General features: G+C 49.3%; 1 protein-coding gene across 1 annotated transcript; it reads right to left on the bottom strand.

The window, feature by feature from the left end:
• Positions 1-283: 283 nt before the first annotated feature.
• On the bottom strand, positions 284-16255 carry SCN3B (sodium voltage-gated channel beta subunit 3). The gene is made up of 6 exons (XM_040976785.1): positions 16082-16255; positions 8170-8333; positions 6433-6658; positions 3550-3688; positions 1341-1427; positions 284-1006 (listed from the first exon to the last, which is right to left on the bottom strand). The coding sequence occupies exons 1-5, from the start codon at positions 16134-16136 to the stop codon at positions 1364-1366; spliced, it is 648 nt and encodes a 215-aa protein (XP_040832719.1). The 5' UTR covers positions 16137-16255; the 3' UTR covers positions 284-1006; positions 1341-1363.
• Positions 16256-20349: the final 4094 nt, after the last annotated feature.

Raw genomic sequence — 20349 nt, 5'->3', positions numbered from 1 at the left:
TATAATCAGAGCTGACCTCAGCCAGGCAGTCTGCCCTCCTCTGGGTTTGTAAAAGAGAGCTAGCCATAGATAGCCATGCTCAAAATCAAAGTCCTTATTAAAACAAAATGGTCCATGCTGGGGAGTCCTCTGGGCAGTGCCTAACCCTTCTCTCTGTTCCAGTTGATCTGTTACTCACGTGAGCCCTGTGTAAGTCTCAGTTGCTTCCTATAAAATGAGGAATAATACTGATTCACAGAAATGTGTAAAGGAAGACCTTAGGAATTTCAGCCCTAGTGCCCAGGTGTCTCCTGCAGGAGGGCACAGACACGTGATCTCAATAGGACCAGGAACGTGTTGTGTGGCTTTTAGGAGCCACTTTGAATGCCTTCGATCCTTCTCAGGCTCCTGTCTTTGTCTTCTTGGAAGGACTGAGTCTAACCCAGGTCTCAGAGATGCAGCAGGGCGCAGCCTTAGGAAACTAAGCTGCAGAGAACATGTTAGTCCGTGCATAAGGATTTAGGGAACCTGAACAGAGATGCTTTGTTCTGGTACTCTGGCCCAGTGGGCCAGGAACTTGGAAACACTGATGTCAAGAAATCCAAGTGTATGACATGGTTTTGCTTTAATCCAAACTCATCATTCCCATTTCCTTCTATTTAGACATCCATCTTCTCGCAGCAATGGAGAATGAGCATTCCAGCCAGTGAGGGCCAGAGACAGGTGATACCTCTAGTCATTTGGAGCTCAAGGCAGAAATCCAGCTGGCAGAAGAGCTTCTTGCTTGAAAGCTAGAACAGGGAGAAGTTGAGTCTGTGTAGAAATGTTGGTTCCTCAGTTCTGGCCAAATCTTAGGGTGCGTAGAGATCTGACAGAGTTGGGAGGTCAGAGGTGAAAGCTTGGGGTAGGTAGATGTGTGGATGAAGTGGAGGATGGATACAGGAAGGGAAGTGATGGGGCCCGCACCCTCCTGATGCTGTTGACATCACTGAACTTGGGAGATCCAGTCTCTCAGTTTTCACGCCACCTACCTACAACAAAACAACACACTGAAAATTTCCAATCCGGTCTAGTCCATTCCAGCCCCAAAATTCACTGACCGAATGAGGGAATGATGAGGCTTCTGTTACTAGGGGTAAGGAGTTGAGGTTTTTCCAAGACTGAGGCCAAGGCAGTTCATCCTCGGAAGGGCTTCATGTTGTACAGAGCCTTTTGATGACTTGGGCATCAGTGTAAGGAGTACCCTTGAGTGTGGGAACATGGGCCAAGCAGGAATAAATTTAAGGTACCAAGGTTCAAGCCACTTGAGCTGTCTGCTACCCATGTTCTTCACCTTCCCTTCCCAAGCTCCTCTACATCACCTCATGTTGTAACTGCTTCTTTTCTACTCCTCCACTGGGACCGCAGCATTCTCCTTGTTCTCTGAAGGGATGGCAAGATAGTCAGACCTAAAGGAGGACACAGTGGGGGAAGTGTGTCAGTACTTCAATATCCAGTTGGGAGAAAAGAGGGGATCCTGGGAAAGGGGGAGCAGGGTACAGGAACAAGGATGTGTACAAAAGCCACTTGCCCCTGTGTTGTCCAAGGCCCTGTCGGCATATCCCAACACCACCTCCTCCTGCCTTTGTGCCTGAGCACTCCAACCAGCAGTGCCTGGCTTCCTCCTTGCATTGTCTTCAGGACTTAGTATATGTTAGGTTAAGAGGTTGGCCAAACTGATGGGTAAGACATACTCTTCCACACTAACGTTCATGTTCATTTCCCTGATCTCTGCTGACATTGAGCATCTTTTCACGTTTAGCAGTTCTCTGGCCTCCTATTTCTATACTCTTTTTTTTTTTTTATGCCAATTTTTCTTCTGAGATTTTTTTTCCTCATTGATTTTTCTTTGATGGTTTCATGTCTCTCCAAGTTGGTTATCTGTCTTTAAATTTGCTTAGTGGTTCCTATAGAAAGCAATTGATTTTTTGTACATAATGTGGTTGGATTTACGATGTTGTGCCTTTGTATTCCATTGTAATGGATGTCCTTTGTTACAGCTCATCCTTTTCTATCTGTACTTTAATACTGTGTAACTTCCTCACATTTTTCTTCTGGTTGCCAATCATCTATTGAGCCAGTAACTGAGTTTTAAGTCATACTGACCATCTTTTTGACTTTTGTGGAATTTTTGTTGTTGTTCCTAATTTGTGCTTTTTTTTTCTCCTGCTGTAGCAATTTACTTTCTTCTTGTGCTTTTGATTCTTCCAGTTACTGCTGTGTTTTAAGCAAACTTACTTTATGGATGTATCAAGCCCTTCTGGGGTTGAGCTTCCTGGGACTGGGCCCTGCTGTCTGCAGGCTGTTGGCTGTGATGCAACAGGCTTGCGACTGGATTGTGAATCTGATGCAACAGTGCTGCACCCACAGAACCGGTTAAGCTTCAACTGAGAGCAGGGTCCCCTCAGGATGGCTCTGCATCTGCTTCTGTAAAACACTGATGCTGATCACTGGCTGGGAATTGGTTCTTAGCGAGTTCCACGGCTTATGTGGTCCCTGAATTACGTGGCTAGCTGGTATAAAGGTAAATGCCAAACATTGTGAGAGCAGGTATGGAGACTAATTGACAGAATCTTCCATTCTTACGGCTGGAGTCAGACGAAGTTAGATTTCTTGGTGTTTCCCTGGGCTAGTGGACTGATGATTCCCGGTCCTCCTGGGTGTGAGCTGGAGCCTTCTGAGCTCCTCGCTTTGCTGAGAGCCTCAGTTCCAACTGTACTTCTTGTTGTGACCCTGACTATGGGCACTTCCAGTTCAAATCCTAAAGTCGCAGCACCAGGTCACCACCAGCAATTTCAGTCTCCCTCAGAATAATACTCCTCATCTTTAAAGCAACATATGCTTTGTCCACTTTAGCAAAGATTTCTAGGTGGTAACAGCCTTACCCCATGAATGTGACTAGGAATCTGTGGGGGAGTTGTGTCTGCCTTTCCTTCCTCAATGTGATATCTCAGCCTCCGTCAGTTCTAACATGTGCTCATTCCGGTCTTGGAGACAGTGGCGGTAATACTGTCTGGCCCTTGATTCACAGGGCCTATACCCTGGGTATTAAATCCCCACCAGATTCTACAAGGAGCAACACGTTGCCTGGAGCTCTTCAGCTGTGAAAGGGCTGGGCTCAAGTGGTCTGATGGGCTCTGGTGCACCATGCACAGCTGCATGTAACATCAAAAGGATTCAGATTCCAGGCTCTCCACTCACCACGTGGCCTCAGCAGCCCACTTCCCTCTGTGACCTTGCTTCAGCATTTATAAAAGGCTGTAACAATGCTAGCTTCATGGAATTCTGGCAAATGAGGGTCTTTGCCCCTGTTGAACAGAGGTCAACAGTCAGCAAATCTGAATGAAGAGCTCGTTTTACCTTTTCCAATGGCCTCAGGAAAACTGTCAGACTCGGGGTTCTTCTATAAAAAATGGGCGTTGTTGTTAGGACAAGGTGGAGGATGAGGATGTATGTGAGTGCTTAAGCAGCTCACCTGGAACAGCAAGCATCCCGAATGGGACACCATTCCCTTGGCATCGTTGGACTTACGCGTTTTCTTGCGCTGCTTCTTCGGCCTTTGAGACCTTTCTGTAGCAATAAACCATCTCTATGAGCAACCACAGGGTGAGGAAGACCAGTAGGATGTACATCATGATCTCTGAGACCACAGAGGTGAAGTCCTCACCGGCTGTAACGAGAATGAGGATCAGAACAGGCAGGGCATGGATCCCCAGAAACAGGGCTGCCACTGGGGACACAGCTGTGAGGCCCATTGTTAAGGATGGACTAAGGAAGAACAGTGTTAAAAGGAAATCAGGAGCATACTAAAGGATTTTCATGTCCTCTGGCTGTCCTGCTGTAGGCTGTCTCACTTCACTGCCCACTCTGGCAATAAAGGTGCGGGAATGTGCTGGGGGGAAGGTACAGCTTGGCAGCAGAAGGAATCCTGGACTCTAAGTAAGATAAGTAGCTGACAGCCCTCACTTCCATGGCTTCCACATCCACATGTTCAACCAGTCATAGCTTAAAGGGAAAACTGCAGCCAGGGCTGGGCCAGAACTCAATCAATGTCTCCCTTGTAGACAGCTCCTATCTTCTGCTGCCTCCAAGGATACATCAGTAGGAAGCTCAATTCGAAGCATAGGAGCTCATGTGGGATGCGGGGTCACAAACAGCAGCTGGACATGCTGCACCACCTCACCTGCTCCCTGCAGCTCTGTTTCTAAAGTGCAGAATGGGTTCTGCAACTTGGTGCTCCATGCTGCCCCAGGGTCAAGCAGTCACCTCCACTCCTGCCAGCTCCCACCAGTAAATTAGACTCTTAGTCCAGCATTATCCCTAGGGCACAGGCCAGCCTTGCTTGTAAAGCCCACAGCACATCTGGGGTGTGTGTTTGGCCTGGTGGTGGTTAAGACCTACGTTCTACACCCGAATGCCCGGGTTGTATGTGCTCCTGATTTAGCTTTCCGCCAGGGCACCCCTAGGAGGTAGTGGTGATGGCTCAAGTACTTGGGTGCCTTCCATCTATGTGAAAGGCCTGGATTGAGTTCCTGGCTGCTGACTTGAGCCTGGCCCAGGAATGGACTAGGACCGGAGGAATGGAGAGGTTGGCAGGGCTCATCAGGAACAATGGGAGGCAGTAAGCATCAGGTGGGCAGGGCTATCCCAGGATCACAGAGGCCAAAAGGGAAAGGAGAGTGGCAGAGAAGGAATCGATGCATTGGGAATAGAACCGCCCTGATTAGCAGAAAAATCTGCATTCCAGATTTCCTGCTTCTGGTGCTAGCTGCTTCATATCCCAAGCCAATCTCCCTCCCCTGCAGAACTCTGTCTTCCCAGCCATGAACTGAAAGGCATCATGGCTGCACCTTCTCATCACCTGAGGGGACCTCGCCTCAAACTCAGACCTGCAAGTCTGAGGTCCCCCTGGATTAAGTGACATCCAAACTTCATTCCAGCCAGATCATCCACGAGGCACTGTGGCTCCTGTTAAAAAGCTGCTTTCCTTTCCCTCCTTACCCATCTCGCCCTGATGCCTGGCAGGTGACCACCTGAGCTCTGCCACACTTTCAACCAGCTGGGGGCAAAAACCTGAGGGAACAGCAAGTGGAGAAAATGGGCTCCTTCCAAGGCCTGGCAGGTACCAGTCAACAGTTCCTAACAATGATCAGGAGAGGGCGCCAAGTAGGAAGGAGCTCTGGGTAAACAAGTAGCTGTCAGCCCTTCCGAACTGGGAGCTTCCAGTCCCACCCTTTGCCTTGGACCAGAGGAGCCTGGCTCAGAGGGGGCGGTGACTCATCAGACACTCCATGCAAGGAGCTCAAAGACCTTTGTGCCTCTGAGAACTGACCTACTCCCCATTTTAGTCATTCTAACTGGTTGCATCTTTCTCATCATTCACTCTCAAGACTTAAGTAATTTTCTGTCTCCCAAGGACATGCTAAAACATAAATAAATAACTAAACTAGTGGCCTGGGGGACGTTAGTATTCCTTTCATTAACTTCATATTCACTGGCCTGCTCATCGGCCTGCATCTCAAGCAGCAATGATGCTGAGAACAAGCTCAAAATAGAGCAAGAGGGGCTCAAATAAAAATGGAACTAGCTGAGAGCTTAGGCAAGAAAACCCAAAGCAGGATGCACTGGGAGGGGCCGAGGGCTCTGTGCTCTGAGCCCATTGACAGCGGAGCCAAGAGCAACCTCAGCCAAGCGTCAGAGCATCCTCCACGCCTGCCCTCAAGATTCTGGGCTCAGACTGCAAAGGGCTTCCCACTCACCAACCAAGCAGCTGCTGTGGGAGTTTGTGAGAATTTTCAGTTAAAAACTAGAGAGCTAACACTTGTTCCTGTCTCCCAGGCAAGTGTGAACCTAAGGAAAGATCAGGAAGGAAGGCATTGCGGGGTTGGTGACAAAGAGCCTGCAGAACTTTGGTCTTGGACAGTGGCTCTCATCGGATGGCATCGCTTGGTGTTTGCTAGACAGTGTGACATTCTTGGGCTCCGATTGCAAAATTTGGCACCTAGTAAGGAGAGTTGGGGTTGGCTCAAGTGTGAAAGCCAGTGATTTAGACAGCAGCACCATGACTTTTAGCTAACTTCATGGGATTTCTCTGAGCCCACTGAGTCGGGGTTCAGCACAGACCTGAGAGGAAGGTGGAGCTAAATCAGTACCTGTAGGCTTCGTCGGGACTCCCTTCTCCCCAGGCACCAGGAAGAGCTCAATCCACTACCATCTCCAAGCCTGCCAGTTTTGAGGAAAGGCAGACTTTGACCAGACAAACCCATCAGGCTGTTTGTGGAAAGCTGACTAGAAACCCAAGTTTTTGCATTCTTCAGGGGTCTCTCCTGTGTGGAAACCTATGGTCCTACTGCCACTTCCCCAACCCAGCCCCAGACAGCAGGGCACCCTAGAGACCCTGAGTCGTAGTCTCACCCTCCTCCGTGACGCGGAGAGGGATCAGCCGCGTGGTCTTCACAAAGGGCCGGTGCGCCTCAAACTCAAACTCCCGGGACACGTTACAGGTGTAGAGGCCGGAGTCATTGAGCGTGACGTTGAGCACAGTGATGGACACATCCTGCAGGTCCTTACTCCCGTTCCACTGCAGGCGCCCCTGGAAGGGGCTCTCCACCTCTTGGTGGCCGTTTCGGTATTCGTAGATCTGCAGGTGGAGAAGCAGGAGGAGGATAGAGCCCAAGAAGAGACAGAGAGGGGCAGCAAAATGGGACCAGGCTAGGGTAGAATTGCAGGTAGACGGGGGTAGGAGGGAGGACAGAGGACACACTGGGAAACCTAGAATTTCGGGGAGAAAATGAAGAGAGCAGCAAAGAACGAAGATGAATAAAGATGGGCAGTGGAACTGGCATCATGGTGCAGCAAGTTAGGCCACCCCCTTGAGGTCGCAGTTCCCTGCTAACGTGCCTAGGAAGGCAGTACAAGATGGGTCAGGTGTTTGGGGCCCTGTTGCCCACATGGGAAGCCCAGATGGAGTTCTGCGCTCCAGGCTTCTGCCTGACCCCAGCCCTTGTGGCTTTTTGGAGAGTGAACCAGTGGATGGAAAATCTCTGTCACTCTTTCAAATAAATAAAATAAATCTTGGAGAAAAAAAGAAAAGTAAAGGGAATGAGTTAGCAAAAGTCATTTCTACCCTGCACTGTCTCCATTAAAAGGAGCTACTGGCCCCAGAATGCTGGTGTGGCATAATGAAACGCACCTTGTAACTGCTGTGGAATACACACTGTCCACTACCCTAACCTCTCCCAGCCTGTTTCTTCCTTTCTGTGGAATATCTCATTTCTCCAGCAAACACTTGGAACAATGCTTACTCATACTCCAGAAACTACTTTTTGTTAACCCAGAGATGCATGGCTCATGAGTCCTGGTAACAATGCTGTAAGGCAGCTACAGTGTACATTCCTATTCTGCAAATGAGAAACTGAGGCAGACAGTGGTTGAAGCAAGTGTTCAAGGGCACAGCACGAAGTGTGGAGGCAGGAATCCAACCCTGGAAATTTATCCCCGGGGTCAGTGGAAGTGTAAATAATGGCCTTCTCCAAAGTGGAATTAAAAACAGATGACAACCACATCATCCCTGACGTAGACCGATCAGATCTGACGTTGGCTGTGGCACAGGAGCCGAGCCTTTGCCAGAAGTGAGTGCTGTGGTCTCTTGAACATGGGGAGGACTGGTGGTGGGGCCACGCAGTAGACGTGGCACAGCATGTATCCACTGGACATCTGTGTAACCACCCATCAACCCATGGAGATGGCTAGACACTAGACTGTCAGCCTTGGTCATTCTCTTCAGACTTATTTCAATGGCATTGTGAGAAACGAAGGAGCTAACCTGTGCTATTCATAGACAATGCTAGGTTTGATTGTGGCTTCTCCAGGATGGAGTGGGAAATTACAAAGAAACACCTGCAAAGTGCCTAGTTGTGTGCCTACACTGGAAACACGGTTCATCTCTTCCTCATCCTTCTTACTGCTGGTTACTAGCTGGCCACGTGCCTTCTTTCCCCTTCAGCTGAGTCAGTGTCCACTGAGGAACAGTCAGTGCTTGGAAGAAACAGAGCCAGAGTGTGCAAATTGCCATCCCCCAGACGGACAGGAGTCAGCCACATCACAGCAGAGACCAGCAAAAGAAAGGCCAGAGGAAGCCATAGGACATACAAGGAAATCTTTACCGCCCTCGGGCCTATAGAACCATTCCACCACGGTGCTGGCCTCCACCTCCTCCCTCTTCATGCAGGAGATGCAGCGCAGCTTCATGGGGTTGCCTTGGACAGCCTCCGTCTCCGAGGGCACTTCCACACACACAGGGAAGCAGACGCTGACTGCAGAGTGGATGCATGACCAGGGGAGGGGGTATCGGGGAGAGGGATGGGAGAACAAGGAGAGAAGGAGGAAAGAGAGAAAGAAGAATTGTAAGACAAATCTGAAAACAGCATATCGATGTGTCTACGCCTTCACCTGCACTTCCCAAGTGTCCATGACGGGAACAGGTACGGAGGGAGACGCAGGAGATGCGGATGATCCAGACGCAGCCTGGAAGCAGTGGAGAGGCAGCAGGTGTAGACTCGACCCCTACCCTCAAAGTCTTAGAAGCAGGCAGGACACCAGGCACCAGGCACCAGAGCAGGCAGGCTTCCAGCCACCACCCATCTGCCGCATCACTCAACAGCCATTCACTGAGAGATACAAAGAGGAACAAAACACTATCCTGCCCCCCAGACACTTGTGATCTAGCTGGGAACACATGATCTTGCCATTAAGCTAGACCACCAGGTATGGCACTAGGATGCCATGCTCTAGTTCCCAGAGGGAGGACAGGTAGTCACTCTTGGTTGAGCTCAGAGAAAGGAAGAGAAGCATGATGTGACCTCCCAGATGGACAGATGGTTAGCATCCAGGTTTTGAACATGGCTGTTTCCTTTGTAGTGTGAGCTATTGAATGCTTTAAAGTTAGGAGTTGATGGAATAATTTCTATGTCTTTTGGAAGCCCTGGGCAATTCTGGCCTGGTGGAGGACGGAGCAGCAAGGCGGAAGCTGGTGCACTGACCCCCAGACTGAAGCAGTGTGCTGTGGGAGGAGTGGAGATTGACAAAGGTAAAAATCCAGAGGGATGGCAGAACGTGGGACACCTTGCCTGGCGCTTGGAGACGGAGACTCGCAGTCTGTCAGGTGGCAAACTCAAAATGAATCCAAAGTGGGACACAGCTGCCAAGCAAACAAGTGCCAGTGTGGGCTGCATTATCAGAGACACATGGGAAAGGGTGCTCTTCTGTACTGTTCAGAACAAATCTGGGCTGTTAGGCCCCGTGCAGGGTGCCATATTTTACAAAAGGAACTTGTTGGATGCGTGGAACCCAGAGTTGAGCAAGACAACGAGGGTCCCCGGGCAAATGTGACGATGTGGAGTGCTCAGCTCTGACATGGAATGTATCTGTGTCTAATCTGATTTTTTAATGCAACTTCAACAGTGCTAAGAAAAAGTGCAAGTTTGGAGTAATTTCTGATGGAAATGTCTGATGCCGTAACTATGCACAATGCAACTATTCACGCTATTTGATAAGCGTGCACATCTCATTTGTCTGGAAGATGCAAAGGTGAGATGGCCACCAAGCCCTTTTCTACTGGGGCTGTGAAATTGCTTCTGATGCTACTTTCACATGAGTTAAGAATGGAAGTCCCGGGCCCGGTGGCGTGGCCTAGTGGCTAAAGTCCTAGCCTTGAACACACCGGGATCCCAAATGGGCACAGGTTCTAATTCCAATGGCCCTGCTTCCCATCCAGCTCCCTGCCTGTGGCCTGGGAAAGCAGTCGAGGACAGCCCAATGCTTTGGACCCTGCACCCACATGGAACACCCAGAAGAAGCTTCTGGCTCCTAGCTTTGGATTGGCTCAGCTCCAGCTTGGGGAGTGAACCATTAGACGAAAGATCTTCCTCTCCATCTCTCCTCCTCTCTGTACATCTGCCTTTACAATAAAAATAAAATTTTTTTTTAAAAGAGAAAAAGGCAAAGGATCTTTTTCTAAAAACTGAGGAGGAGCTGGTGTTTAGGGTGTAGCGGCTTAAACCACCTGCATTGCTGACATCTCAGAGTGCCAGTTTGAGTCCTGGCCACTCCACTTTCAATCCATCTTGTTGCTGGTCTTTCTGGGAAGACAGCAGAAGATGACCCAGCTATCTGGGTCTCTTGCACTCCTGGGGGAGGCCAGGTTGGAATTTCTGCCTCCTGGTGTCAGCCTGGCCCAAACCTGGCTGTTGTAGCCATTTAGGGAGAGAACCAGCAGACGGACAATTTCTCAGTCTGTCTTTCAAATAAATAAACATTTTTTTTTTAACAGAGAAATGCTTTATTTAGACCAGATTGGTGTAAATTAATTTTGAATCAAAGAATTAAATAATGTGTTTGACTAGAAGGAGACACATTTCATTTTTAAACACAGAGTTAAAACCAGAATCCTATAATTAACTTAAAGTTGAAAAAACAAAAGTAAAGGCCTGGCGCAACAGCCCAGTGGCTAAATCCTTGCCTTGCGACTGCCGGAATCCCATATTAGTGCTGATTCGTGAACTAGCTGCACCATTTCCCTTCCAGTTCCCTGCCTGTGGCTTGGAAAAGCAGTCAAGGACAGCCCAAAGCCTTGGGACCCTATGCTCATCTGGGACATCCCAAAGAAGCTCCTGGCTTCAGATTGGCTCAGCTCTCGCCATTGTGGCCACTTGGGGAGTGAACCAGCAGACAGAGGATCTTTTGCTCTGTCTCGCCTCCTCTCTGTGTATCTGCCTTTCCAATAAAAATAAAGAAGTGTTTTTTTAAAAAAGCAAAATATTGTTGTTTTTTAAATCCTCAAGAAATTCAAAGCAGTCTTATCTGGCCATCTGCAGGAGGCTCTCCTGCTTTTGCATATAGACATCATTGCATGGACAGAGGGTCCACATTGGGACAAGCGATCAGACACATCTCCAGCAGGTACTGAGTTTGAAGTCTTGTTCATAGACCTACATTTTTTGAAAGGAGGTATAGTTTGTGCAAAGGTTTGCGAGTAGACAGAGGGGCAAGGGTATGCAGCCGTGACATTCGTCGGGGATGAGAGATGGTAAAGATGAGACACTTGGTTGGTGACCTCAGAAGCAGAATAGAAGTGCTGAGAAACTTCCAAGAACAGAGGCTGTGTGGAGGTGGTTCACTGCTTGAAGAAATGGGTTCACTCTATGACATCACTTCTCCAAGAGTCAAGTTTTCATGAACAAAATGCTGAAAATGTGTCATTAGAACTCTACATATTAACTTATGTAAATGTTGCTTAGGAATGCCATTTTATACTTCATGTATTTGACAAGAATGTCAAGTAGCAGGCATTGTTCTAGGCGCTAGGGACACAACAAGAACCAAACCATCCCTGTTCTCAGGGAGCTCACATTCGGGGTGTGTGCAGGGGTGTGTCTGGGAGGGGAGCAAAATGAGAAAAATTAGGAAGAGTAAAATGGAGGAGAGGGAAGGCACCTGAAGCCACGGGGGTGGTCCCAGTGAGACAATAACACGGAGCAGCAAATGGCGAGGCTCCCAAGAGTGTTCCTATTATACTCAAAGGTCAAGAAAGAACCCATTGGTTCAACTGGCTAATCCTCTGCCTGCAAGTGTCAGCATCCCATGTGGACACGTTTGTGTCCCTGCTGCTCCACTTTCCATCCAGCTCCCTACTTGTGGTCTGGGAAAGAAGTGGAGGATGGCCCAAAGCCTTGGGACCCTGTATCCACATGGGAGATCCAGAAAAGATGGTTGGCTCCAGATCGCCTCAACTCCAGGATTTGTGGTCATTTGGGGAGTGAATCAGCAGATGGAAGATCTTTCTCTTTGCCTCTCCTTCTCTATAAATCTGCCTTTCTGAAAATGAATGAATCAATCTTTAAAAAAAAGAGAGAGAGAGAAAAGAAGGAAGAAAGGGAGGGAGAGAGAGAAAGAAAGAGAAAGAAAAGAAAAAGAAAGAAAGAAAGAATGAAAGAAAGAAAGAAAGAAAGACCCTCTGTGTGAAACAGAGTAAACCCGTGAGGACAGAAAGGAACAAGCGGAGAAGGTGTGCAGGCAGGCACAGGCATGGCAGATCTTGCAGGCTACAGTTTGGATGGAACTTTCACTTCTGCTTAGTATGATATGAGGAAGCATCACATGATGTGATTTTAACAGAATTCCATGATGTGTCCACGGTGTTGAAAATCAACTGGAGAGGTGAAGGGGGACAAGAGTGGGTGCTGAGGGCCCGGCGTGATAGGCTAAGGCTTAAAGTCCTCGCCTTGAATGCGCCAGGATCCCACATGCTGGTTGTAATCCCAGTGGCCCCGCTTCCCATCCAGCTCCCTGCTTGTGGCCTGGGAAAGCCGTTGAGGACAGCCCAAAGCCTTGGGACCCTGTACCCATGTGGGAGACCCGGAGGAACCTCCTGGCTCCTGGATTCAGATCGCCTCATCTCTGGCTGTTGTGGCCGCTTGGGGAGTGAATCATCAGGTGGAAGATCTTTCTTTCTTTTCTCTATATATATCTGATGTTTCAGTAAGAATAAATAAATCTTAAAAAAAAAAAAGAGTGGGTGCTGAGAGACCAGGCTGGTGCAGTGAATCGGTCAGGCAGTGAAGATGATGTGGGACTGCGGGGGTGAACAAGGGAATCGTTTGTTAGACTAACCTCCCTAGGCAAGAGGTGATGTGCTCTTGGTGCACGCAGATGGGACGTACGGGGGAGATGGGATGTGTGTGGTCATGATGAAAATCTGTCTTCCACGGCACCATCATCTAGCGGGTCACCCAGGAGCAAGCTCGCTGCTTCCCCATTCCTGCAAAATGACCACAGGGCCCTCTGCTTCCTTGGTCTCTGCAATATGAAGGTGAAGTCTGCTTCTCTACTCTGCAGTCTCCAACCCAACACTGCCTTCCCTCCTCTGAGACCCTCAAGGTATCCAAGAGAAGGTTGTGCGCATGGCAGAAAGCTACAATGCTGACTGTAAATGAGAAGTTCCTGGCACTAACATTTGTCAATATATTTCAATCTGTATAGTAATTATGAAGGAACATGTGAGAATAATACAAGACAATTGTATTTTATATATTGTATTTGGGGGCAATTTTTTTTTGAAATCCATATATAGTTTTCTCATAATATACATTTTCCATGAACTTTGTGAAAAGCCCTCATATATATGAATTTCAAAAATTTTGCACCCAAATAAACTTACCTTCCAATTGCATTTTCCACAGAACTTCTTAGAACTTCAGACTGTACCAACTCCTCTACAGACCCTGAATAGTCTTTTCTTTCCATGCTTCCAAATTACTCCCGCTGAGCTTGCTCTGGAATACTTTCCTTTGTCCTAATATAAGGAAGGCTGTGTTCAGAATGTAAATAATTTCCAAAAGGGCACCATAATGAAGTTATTTTTAGATGTGAACATTTTGAAATGGCTTGGGCAATCCAATTAGGTGGTCACTCAGTCGGGCCTTGAAGGAACAGAATCAGCACAAGGCGATCTGGAGAGTGGAGGGGAACATTCCCCTACATAAGGGACAGCTGGGAGGCCATGCCTGGAGAGGACAAGCAGAGGAGGAACTAGACCTGAAGAGAGTATGCGATCCTTGTAAAGGTGAGAGAGTGAGGGCTGAAAAGAGGAGCTCAGGAAGCCAATGGGACAGCTGGTGCGCCCTGCAAACCACAGAGGTGCTGGAAGAAAGCCTGGAAGACTGAAATAAGAACATAGGAGTTCTCAGGCAAATTCCTTCTCTAAGCTCATTTTCTTAAATTGGAATGATTGACATGGCAAAGACTTGGCAGGACGGCCCAACGAAGTAAAGGATTGACAATTGCTTTGTAAGCTGTGAAGCGTCAGGCAAGCATAGGTTCTAAAATTATTATTACATGCTTTCATAAAGGAAATAAGGCATTTTCTCAAATCCACACAGGAAATAAGTGGAGGGAGCTTCCATCCATTCAGACCTCATGTGAAAAATCAGTGTGGGGCAGACAGAACATCTAAGTGAAGCATGCTCTGAAACTGGAACCACACGTAAACAAAATAAAATCACATCTGTGAGATGAGGCCCTTTTTCTTTCACTCGACAACCAAGCATCCTGCACCATCCCATTTCCCCTTCTGCAGGTCGTCAGTTTGATGAGCTAACATTCAACTTAAACAGAGCTGGGAGTGAGCACAGAGCAGTGCACTTATTCCACATTTGTTTTTTTTTTTTTGGGGGGGGTGGGCATAAGGCTGGAAATGCTGTCACTTCTAGCAGTTTTCTGCAAACATAGCCTTACGCTTTACTTGTGCAGCCAAAGAGATATTAGATAGGATTCATACAAGGCACCACTATGGCAGAGTTGAGACTCACAAGTCCTGGCCAAAAGATTCTTGGATGATAACACGCCCTGATCCTCCACTGGAACCCTAAAAATCAGAGTAGGGGGAGTGGGAAGAGGGCCTCCTTAGAGTTTCACCCCAAGCTGTCTTTACTTCAGCTTTGTCCACACTCTCTCCTATCCAGTCAGATTAACCGTTCCTGAGCCTCCCACCCTCAGCCTTTCCCCTGAGAAAGCCATGTCCCCAGCTGTTCCTCTGGGAACACTTCAGTCCTGATCCTTAAGGCAGGTGAGATCACTGGCAACCTATTATGTGCTCTGTCTCCAGGCCTGGGGTACCCTCCTGGGGAAGGATGGCTGTGCTTCTGACCCTGGGGATGCTGTTGCTTTCTTCCTCATCCTTCCTAGCCTACCGCAGCAGGCATTTTTTCCCCCCAGCAGGAAGCTTGGCCCTGGTAACACATGAACTCCAGATAATGCTGGCAGCTACAGTTAGTCCTGGAGGCCTGACAAAGTAATACTACAGCAGAGAGGCCATTCCCACCAGCATGTCTCCCTGCACAGGCAGGATGAGCATCCATTCTACCAGCCGCAGAAGCATAATCCCACATGCACACCTCCAGGAAAGCAGGTGGACATGACCACATCCTCCAGTCGTGTTTACCGATTTTAGCATGGAGGAAGGCAGCTAAAATCAAGTCAAGCAACCTATCCGTTCATGGGCGCCTACACTTGCTCAGACGATCTAATAATCAGACAGCCAATGCAGAGAAGCCCAGAACCCCTCTCCCACCACCACACTCCTCACAAGCCGCTCACCAGCTCATTCAGATGTGCATTAGAACATGCTTAGACATATGTCAGCGCATACATTAGATGCTGAGACACACACGACACAGAGGAAAACCCTGTTTCCGTGATACATTCGGGCTCTTAAGTTCCTTCTATGCATTCAGGCACCCAGCTTGTGCCCACCCCGACACCACTCTGCATGGGCAAAGTATAAACCCCCGTCCCTGCAGGAAGAAGGTCACCTCTGGCGCACAGCTGACAAACCAAAGTCCATTCACCCCTGGAGGCAAAAAATCCCAGCTTCCCAAATACCCACAGCATCTTCATTGCACGTGTTTATGTCAGAAAAAAAAAACAGATGCATTTCCTGGTTGCCAATTAATGTAATACATAAATGGCAAATGGCTGGAGTCCACTGCCTCCTATTCCCTAGGAAAATCGAACGAATGGGTCAATAGCTAAATTATCTCCACCCTCAGAATGCATGCATCCAGCTTTTATTTTATTTTTAATATGGTGGCAGGCTTTGAAGAATTCAGGGAGCTTGCCCAGGAGTCCTGACAGCTCATTGAGAAATGAAATGTAAACTGTTAGTTGTTTTTTAAATTCTGTTTTGTCTGTTTTTAGATAGAAACGAACGTGACTACATTCCGGTTCAGCAAGGGGAAAGGGTGGGGGCAGTCTTTGGAATGAGCAGGATACTGGGAGAGAGGGAAGGAACACGAAAGGGGGATTAGAGAATGAAGCCTACGGGCAGTGGGGAGGCGCCTTTCCAAGCTGCGAATCCCCATTCTCATGGAAGCCCCAGAACCTCCATAACTGGCACACAGAGCGAGGCCAGCCAGAGCTCCTTCTTGCCACCAACATCAGCAAGTGTCCTGTTTGTTAGCATTCTCACTGCCATCCACGTCTCGCATGGCGGGGTGCTGGTACTTACCCCCGTAGATGAGCAAGAGGGAAGCCAGGACACACGATCTGTCGAAGGCAGGCATCTTTTTCTGCAGGTAGCTTCGGGGCTAAACGGAGAGATTTCCTCGGTCAGGCACTGAGCCCTGTGCTTCTTTCGAGGAAACCCTCGGGGACGAAATGCTCCCAAGAGGGTGACTTTCTGGCTGCTAGGTCTCGGCTTGGATGCGACCCTCGCCGACCACCCCCGTTCCGGGCAGCGGCCCAGCAGCTCGGCGCGCCTGCCCTGGGGCCGGTGGCTGGGATCGCGCTCAGCACCACGGACAGGGGCCTCCCCGCCCACCCCGGAACTCGGGATTCCGGTCAGTCTCTGGCCTTTCCAGTCTGCACCCGGGGGCAAGCTCAGCAGGGCAGGGAGTGGCGCGCCGGGCCCTGGGAGGCGGCGCTGTGGAGGGGGTCCGTGGCGATTCACCTCTCGCTGCCCCTAGACACTGCTGCTCTCCGGCTTCATCCGCCCTGCCCCGCGTCTCTGGCTGGGCGTGTCCCCAACTCTCGAAGCCAAGGGGGGGGGGGGGATGCCCGTCTAGGCTACAGACTCAGACCCGCTCCGGGCTGGTCCACACCCGCCCCTCGGCTCCCCGAGGAGTAGCCGAGGGTCCCCTCCACCCCTCCGAGAAGAAGGCGGAAGCGCCGGAGCGGCTGGCGATCTCGGAGGCGGTGGTGGGTGCAGGAGGTAGCCCCTTCCCCGAGCTCGCCCCCGGAGCGCACGAGACCCCGACCCTGGGTGGCCCAGGGCTTCAGCCTCTCTGCAGCCGGGGGCCGGGCGTGCTCGGTCGGCCTTGACTTGCGCAGGCGGGTCTCCGCCCCACCGCCACCACGGACCCTCCCCCTGGTGCACACACACTCCCCACCCCCAGCCCGGCGTGCCCCTCCCAGGGCGGCGCGCCACGCGGGCCGGGGGCGGAGCCGGAGCCGGGGCCGCGCAAACACCTCCAGCCGCCGTGCGCCCTGGGCTGGCCAGCCGGCTGGTGGTCCCCCGGCCTCCCTCTCGCGCCTGCACCGCGGTCTGGAGCTCCCGAGCGCCTCCTGCCACCAGGCGCACCCTGCGGGCGACCCCACAGGCGCTCCCGCGCTGACATGCCTGTGTTGGTCTCCGGGAAGAGGAGGGCCGAGGCTGTTGGAGGCAGTGATGTCATCTGCCATGTACCCCAGACATGGCTCGCGGCGTCACTCCCCTGAACCTGTCTCTTCCAGTTTCCCTCTCTAGCCTTGATTAATTGGTGGCAGACGCGGCCGAACGCAGAAAAAAAAAAAAAAAAAAATCCTTGCTTAGGGCGAGTGGGGTAGTGCTGAGGCGCACCTGTTTCCGCCCGCACTCTCACTCAGAGAGAGAATGATCCGACGGTTAGTGCCAAGCTTGGTGCTGTGGGCTGGATTCAGAGGACTCATGTCCCCCTCCCTGGTTCTTTGCAGTCCTCTTTTTTGCTCTAATCTGTTTGTTATTTGTTTATTATTTTAATCTGATAGGTTTGTGGCTTGGCCTCCTCCAATTATTAGCCATTCCTCAGTGCTAGCAGCTGTTGGCGAGGCCCTGCCCCAGCTCTGGAAGGGAAACCTGAACCTTTCAATTCAGTTATAAACTCAGATTGACATAGCAGATCAGGAATGCCGGGGACTGGCGTGAAAGATTAATACAAGAGCCTCGTTTCCCAGTCTCTCTGTTCTCTTTCCAAGCGCTGCTAAAACGACCGGCAGAGGAACAGCTGACGGTAAGTGAACCGTGCACAGGAAACACTGCCTCCTCACAAGTCACAGAGCAACTGGGTGTCCCTATAGGATCCCTGCCCTGGATGCTGTGTGAGGACCAGTCCATGCATTGCTCGGTGCTTGGATGGAAAGTTGAAATCGACTTCTGGCCCAACACAGGAGCTTCCCCAAGAACGTACTGTTGAATGAGAACTCCTTTCGAGTTGGCAGAGCTTCTCTCTTCTCACTTGATTTCTGTACCCCTCCTTCCTTCTCCCTAGACTCTGCTGAGCGGCCCTGATATCCTTCTGCCAGGCCCCATCTGGAGGGTGTTTTGGCTGAGGCTCAGCTTACCAAGTTCCTTAGCGAAGCCTAGAAATTTCCAACCTTTAGACAGTCTGGTCACTTTCTCAGGACTTGTAGTTTGCTAATATGATTCTCCAAGTGACAGACAAAGGGACAGATGTCCTATGTGTGGTCTGACCAGCACGAGTCCAGCAGAATTATGATGCTTGCTTTAAGTGGGTGCATCTTCAAAACGATTTACAGCCACACGTAAATCATTAAAAACCATAAGTGTTTCTCACTCAATCTGTTGAAGAACCACTTTGTTTAAATGAGCTGGGAATTTTGGAAATTTTATTATGAAACTTTGGGATTGCTCTTAAAATGTGTTAGTTGATTCATCGAACATTCATCGATTTAATCTTACATCATCTCTTAGCAATCACTTGATCCAAATACAGTTTTTTTTTCCTTTTAAATTTTTGTTATTTAAAAGAGAGAGAGAGAGAAATCCTCCATCCTCTGGTTCACTCCCTAAATGGCTGCTATGGCCAGAGCTGGGCTGGGCTGAAGCTGGGCAGTAGCTTCCACCTGTTCTCCCATATGATTCAGGGACCCAAAACCTCAGGCACCCTCTGCAGTTTTCCCAGGCCTTTAGCAGCAAGCTGGACCAGAAGTGAAACAGCCGGAAAACCAACCAGGGCCCATATGGGATGTCAGCACCACAAAGAATTAGCTTGTCACACCACCTTGCCAGGCCCAAACATAGATTTTTTAAAATCAATCCGTTTATTGGAGGAAAGAGAAAAGCATTCGCAGCCCAACTGTTTCCCAAATACCTGCAACATTCAAGGCTGCTCCAGGCCAAAGCCAAGCACTATAAACTCTATGTAGGTCTCCCACACGCGGGCAGGGACACAGTTTGCTGTGGAGCCCTGGTTTGCTGCCTTCCAAGGTACGCATTAGCAGGAAGCTTCAATATAGAGTAGAGGAAGAAAATAACAACAGAGGGATGCTGTGGCAGGCTGCTAGAGCCCTCACTGTAGCTTGACATGAGCTATTGTTTTCAAGTCTTTGATCAACTTCTCATGTTGCTAGGAAGTGAATTTTCAGTTTTTGGACTAGTGTTAAAAGATTTATTTATTTCAAAGAGCAACAGAAAGAGAATGAGACAGAGAGAAGGCACTCTTTTCTCAGCTGGTTCGTTCCCTAACTGTACAAAAGCAGCAAGTGTTGGGTTCGGCCAAAGCCAGGATCCAGGAAATCCACCCAGGCCTCCCACATGGCGGCAGGGCCCAAGGACCTGCACCGTTGCTGCTGCTCTCCCAGACACATTAGCAGGGAGTTATCAGAAGTGAAGCAGCTGAGACTGAAGCTGATGGGGAATGGCAGAGTTGCAAGCAGCTTCTTAGCTTGCATTGACTTAAACACATGAACGAGTTAACTTTATCATTACAAATGCTAAGTCATGAGCACTAAAACACGTCTCATTTCCATAGATCCACATATAACTTGGCACATTCTGAAATTTGAAAATATAAAACATATGCAAGAGGAATTAGATTCACAATAATACACAGAAAAGAAATAAGATATTTATATATAGGTATATAATTTATAGATACGTGAAAGCAAATTTTCAGTATTATATTTTACACTATTCCAAAGTAGAATGAATTATTCTTGTTCTGTTTAAATGGATATTATCCAAAGAAGGACTGGAATGTTCAAGGGGAAAAATCCTTCTGTAAGTCAGAAACTTGGAATAGTTTGTGTTAGTTTGAGACTCTGGTTCTAGGGAGAGTCTCAGCAGGCCTGAGACATTTAGGAGGAATGAACTGTTTTTCAGTCTGATAATTCTGTCAACTACTGCCCCAACCACCCTGGCAGGGATTGGAGTCACTGTTTACTCACTTGCTTTCTCTTTTGTCTTTGCTTTTTGTTTTCCTCCTTTCCCCCCTCCCTCATTCCTTGCCTCCTTCGCCTCCTTCCTTCTCTTTTCTTTTGTTTTCTTCTTCTTCTTCCTTCTTCCCTCCTCTTCCTCCTCCTCCTCCTTCTCTATTTATTTAAAGGCAGAGTTACAGTGAGAGAAAACACACACTCTGCAAGTGACCTCTGTGGCCGGAGCTGGGCCAGACTGAAGGAAGGAGCTGGGAACTCCGCCCAGGTCTCCCAGTTGGATACAGGGGCCCAGCCTGGAACTGGCACCTACATGGGACGCCAGCATCACAGGCAGCAGCTTTAAAAAAATGCTTAAGGCACCCTTTC

Source organism: Ochotona curzoniae, unplaced genomic scaffold, assembly GCF_017591425.1.
Source record: "Ochotona curzoniae isolate NIBS_2020 unplaced genomic scaffold, NIBS_Ocur_1.0 contig_2723, whole genome shotgun sequence".
NCBI lineage: Eukaryota > Metazoa > Chordata > Mammalia > Lagomorpha > Ochotonidae > Ochotona > Ochotona curzoniae.
The sequence above is the reverse complement of the archived record's forward strand: the minus strand, read 5'-3'. Positions and strand labels throughout refer to the sequence as shown.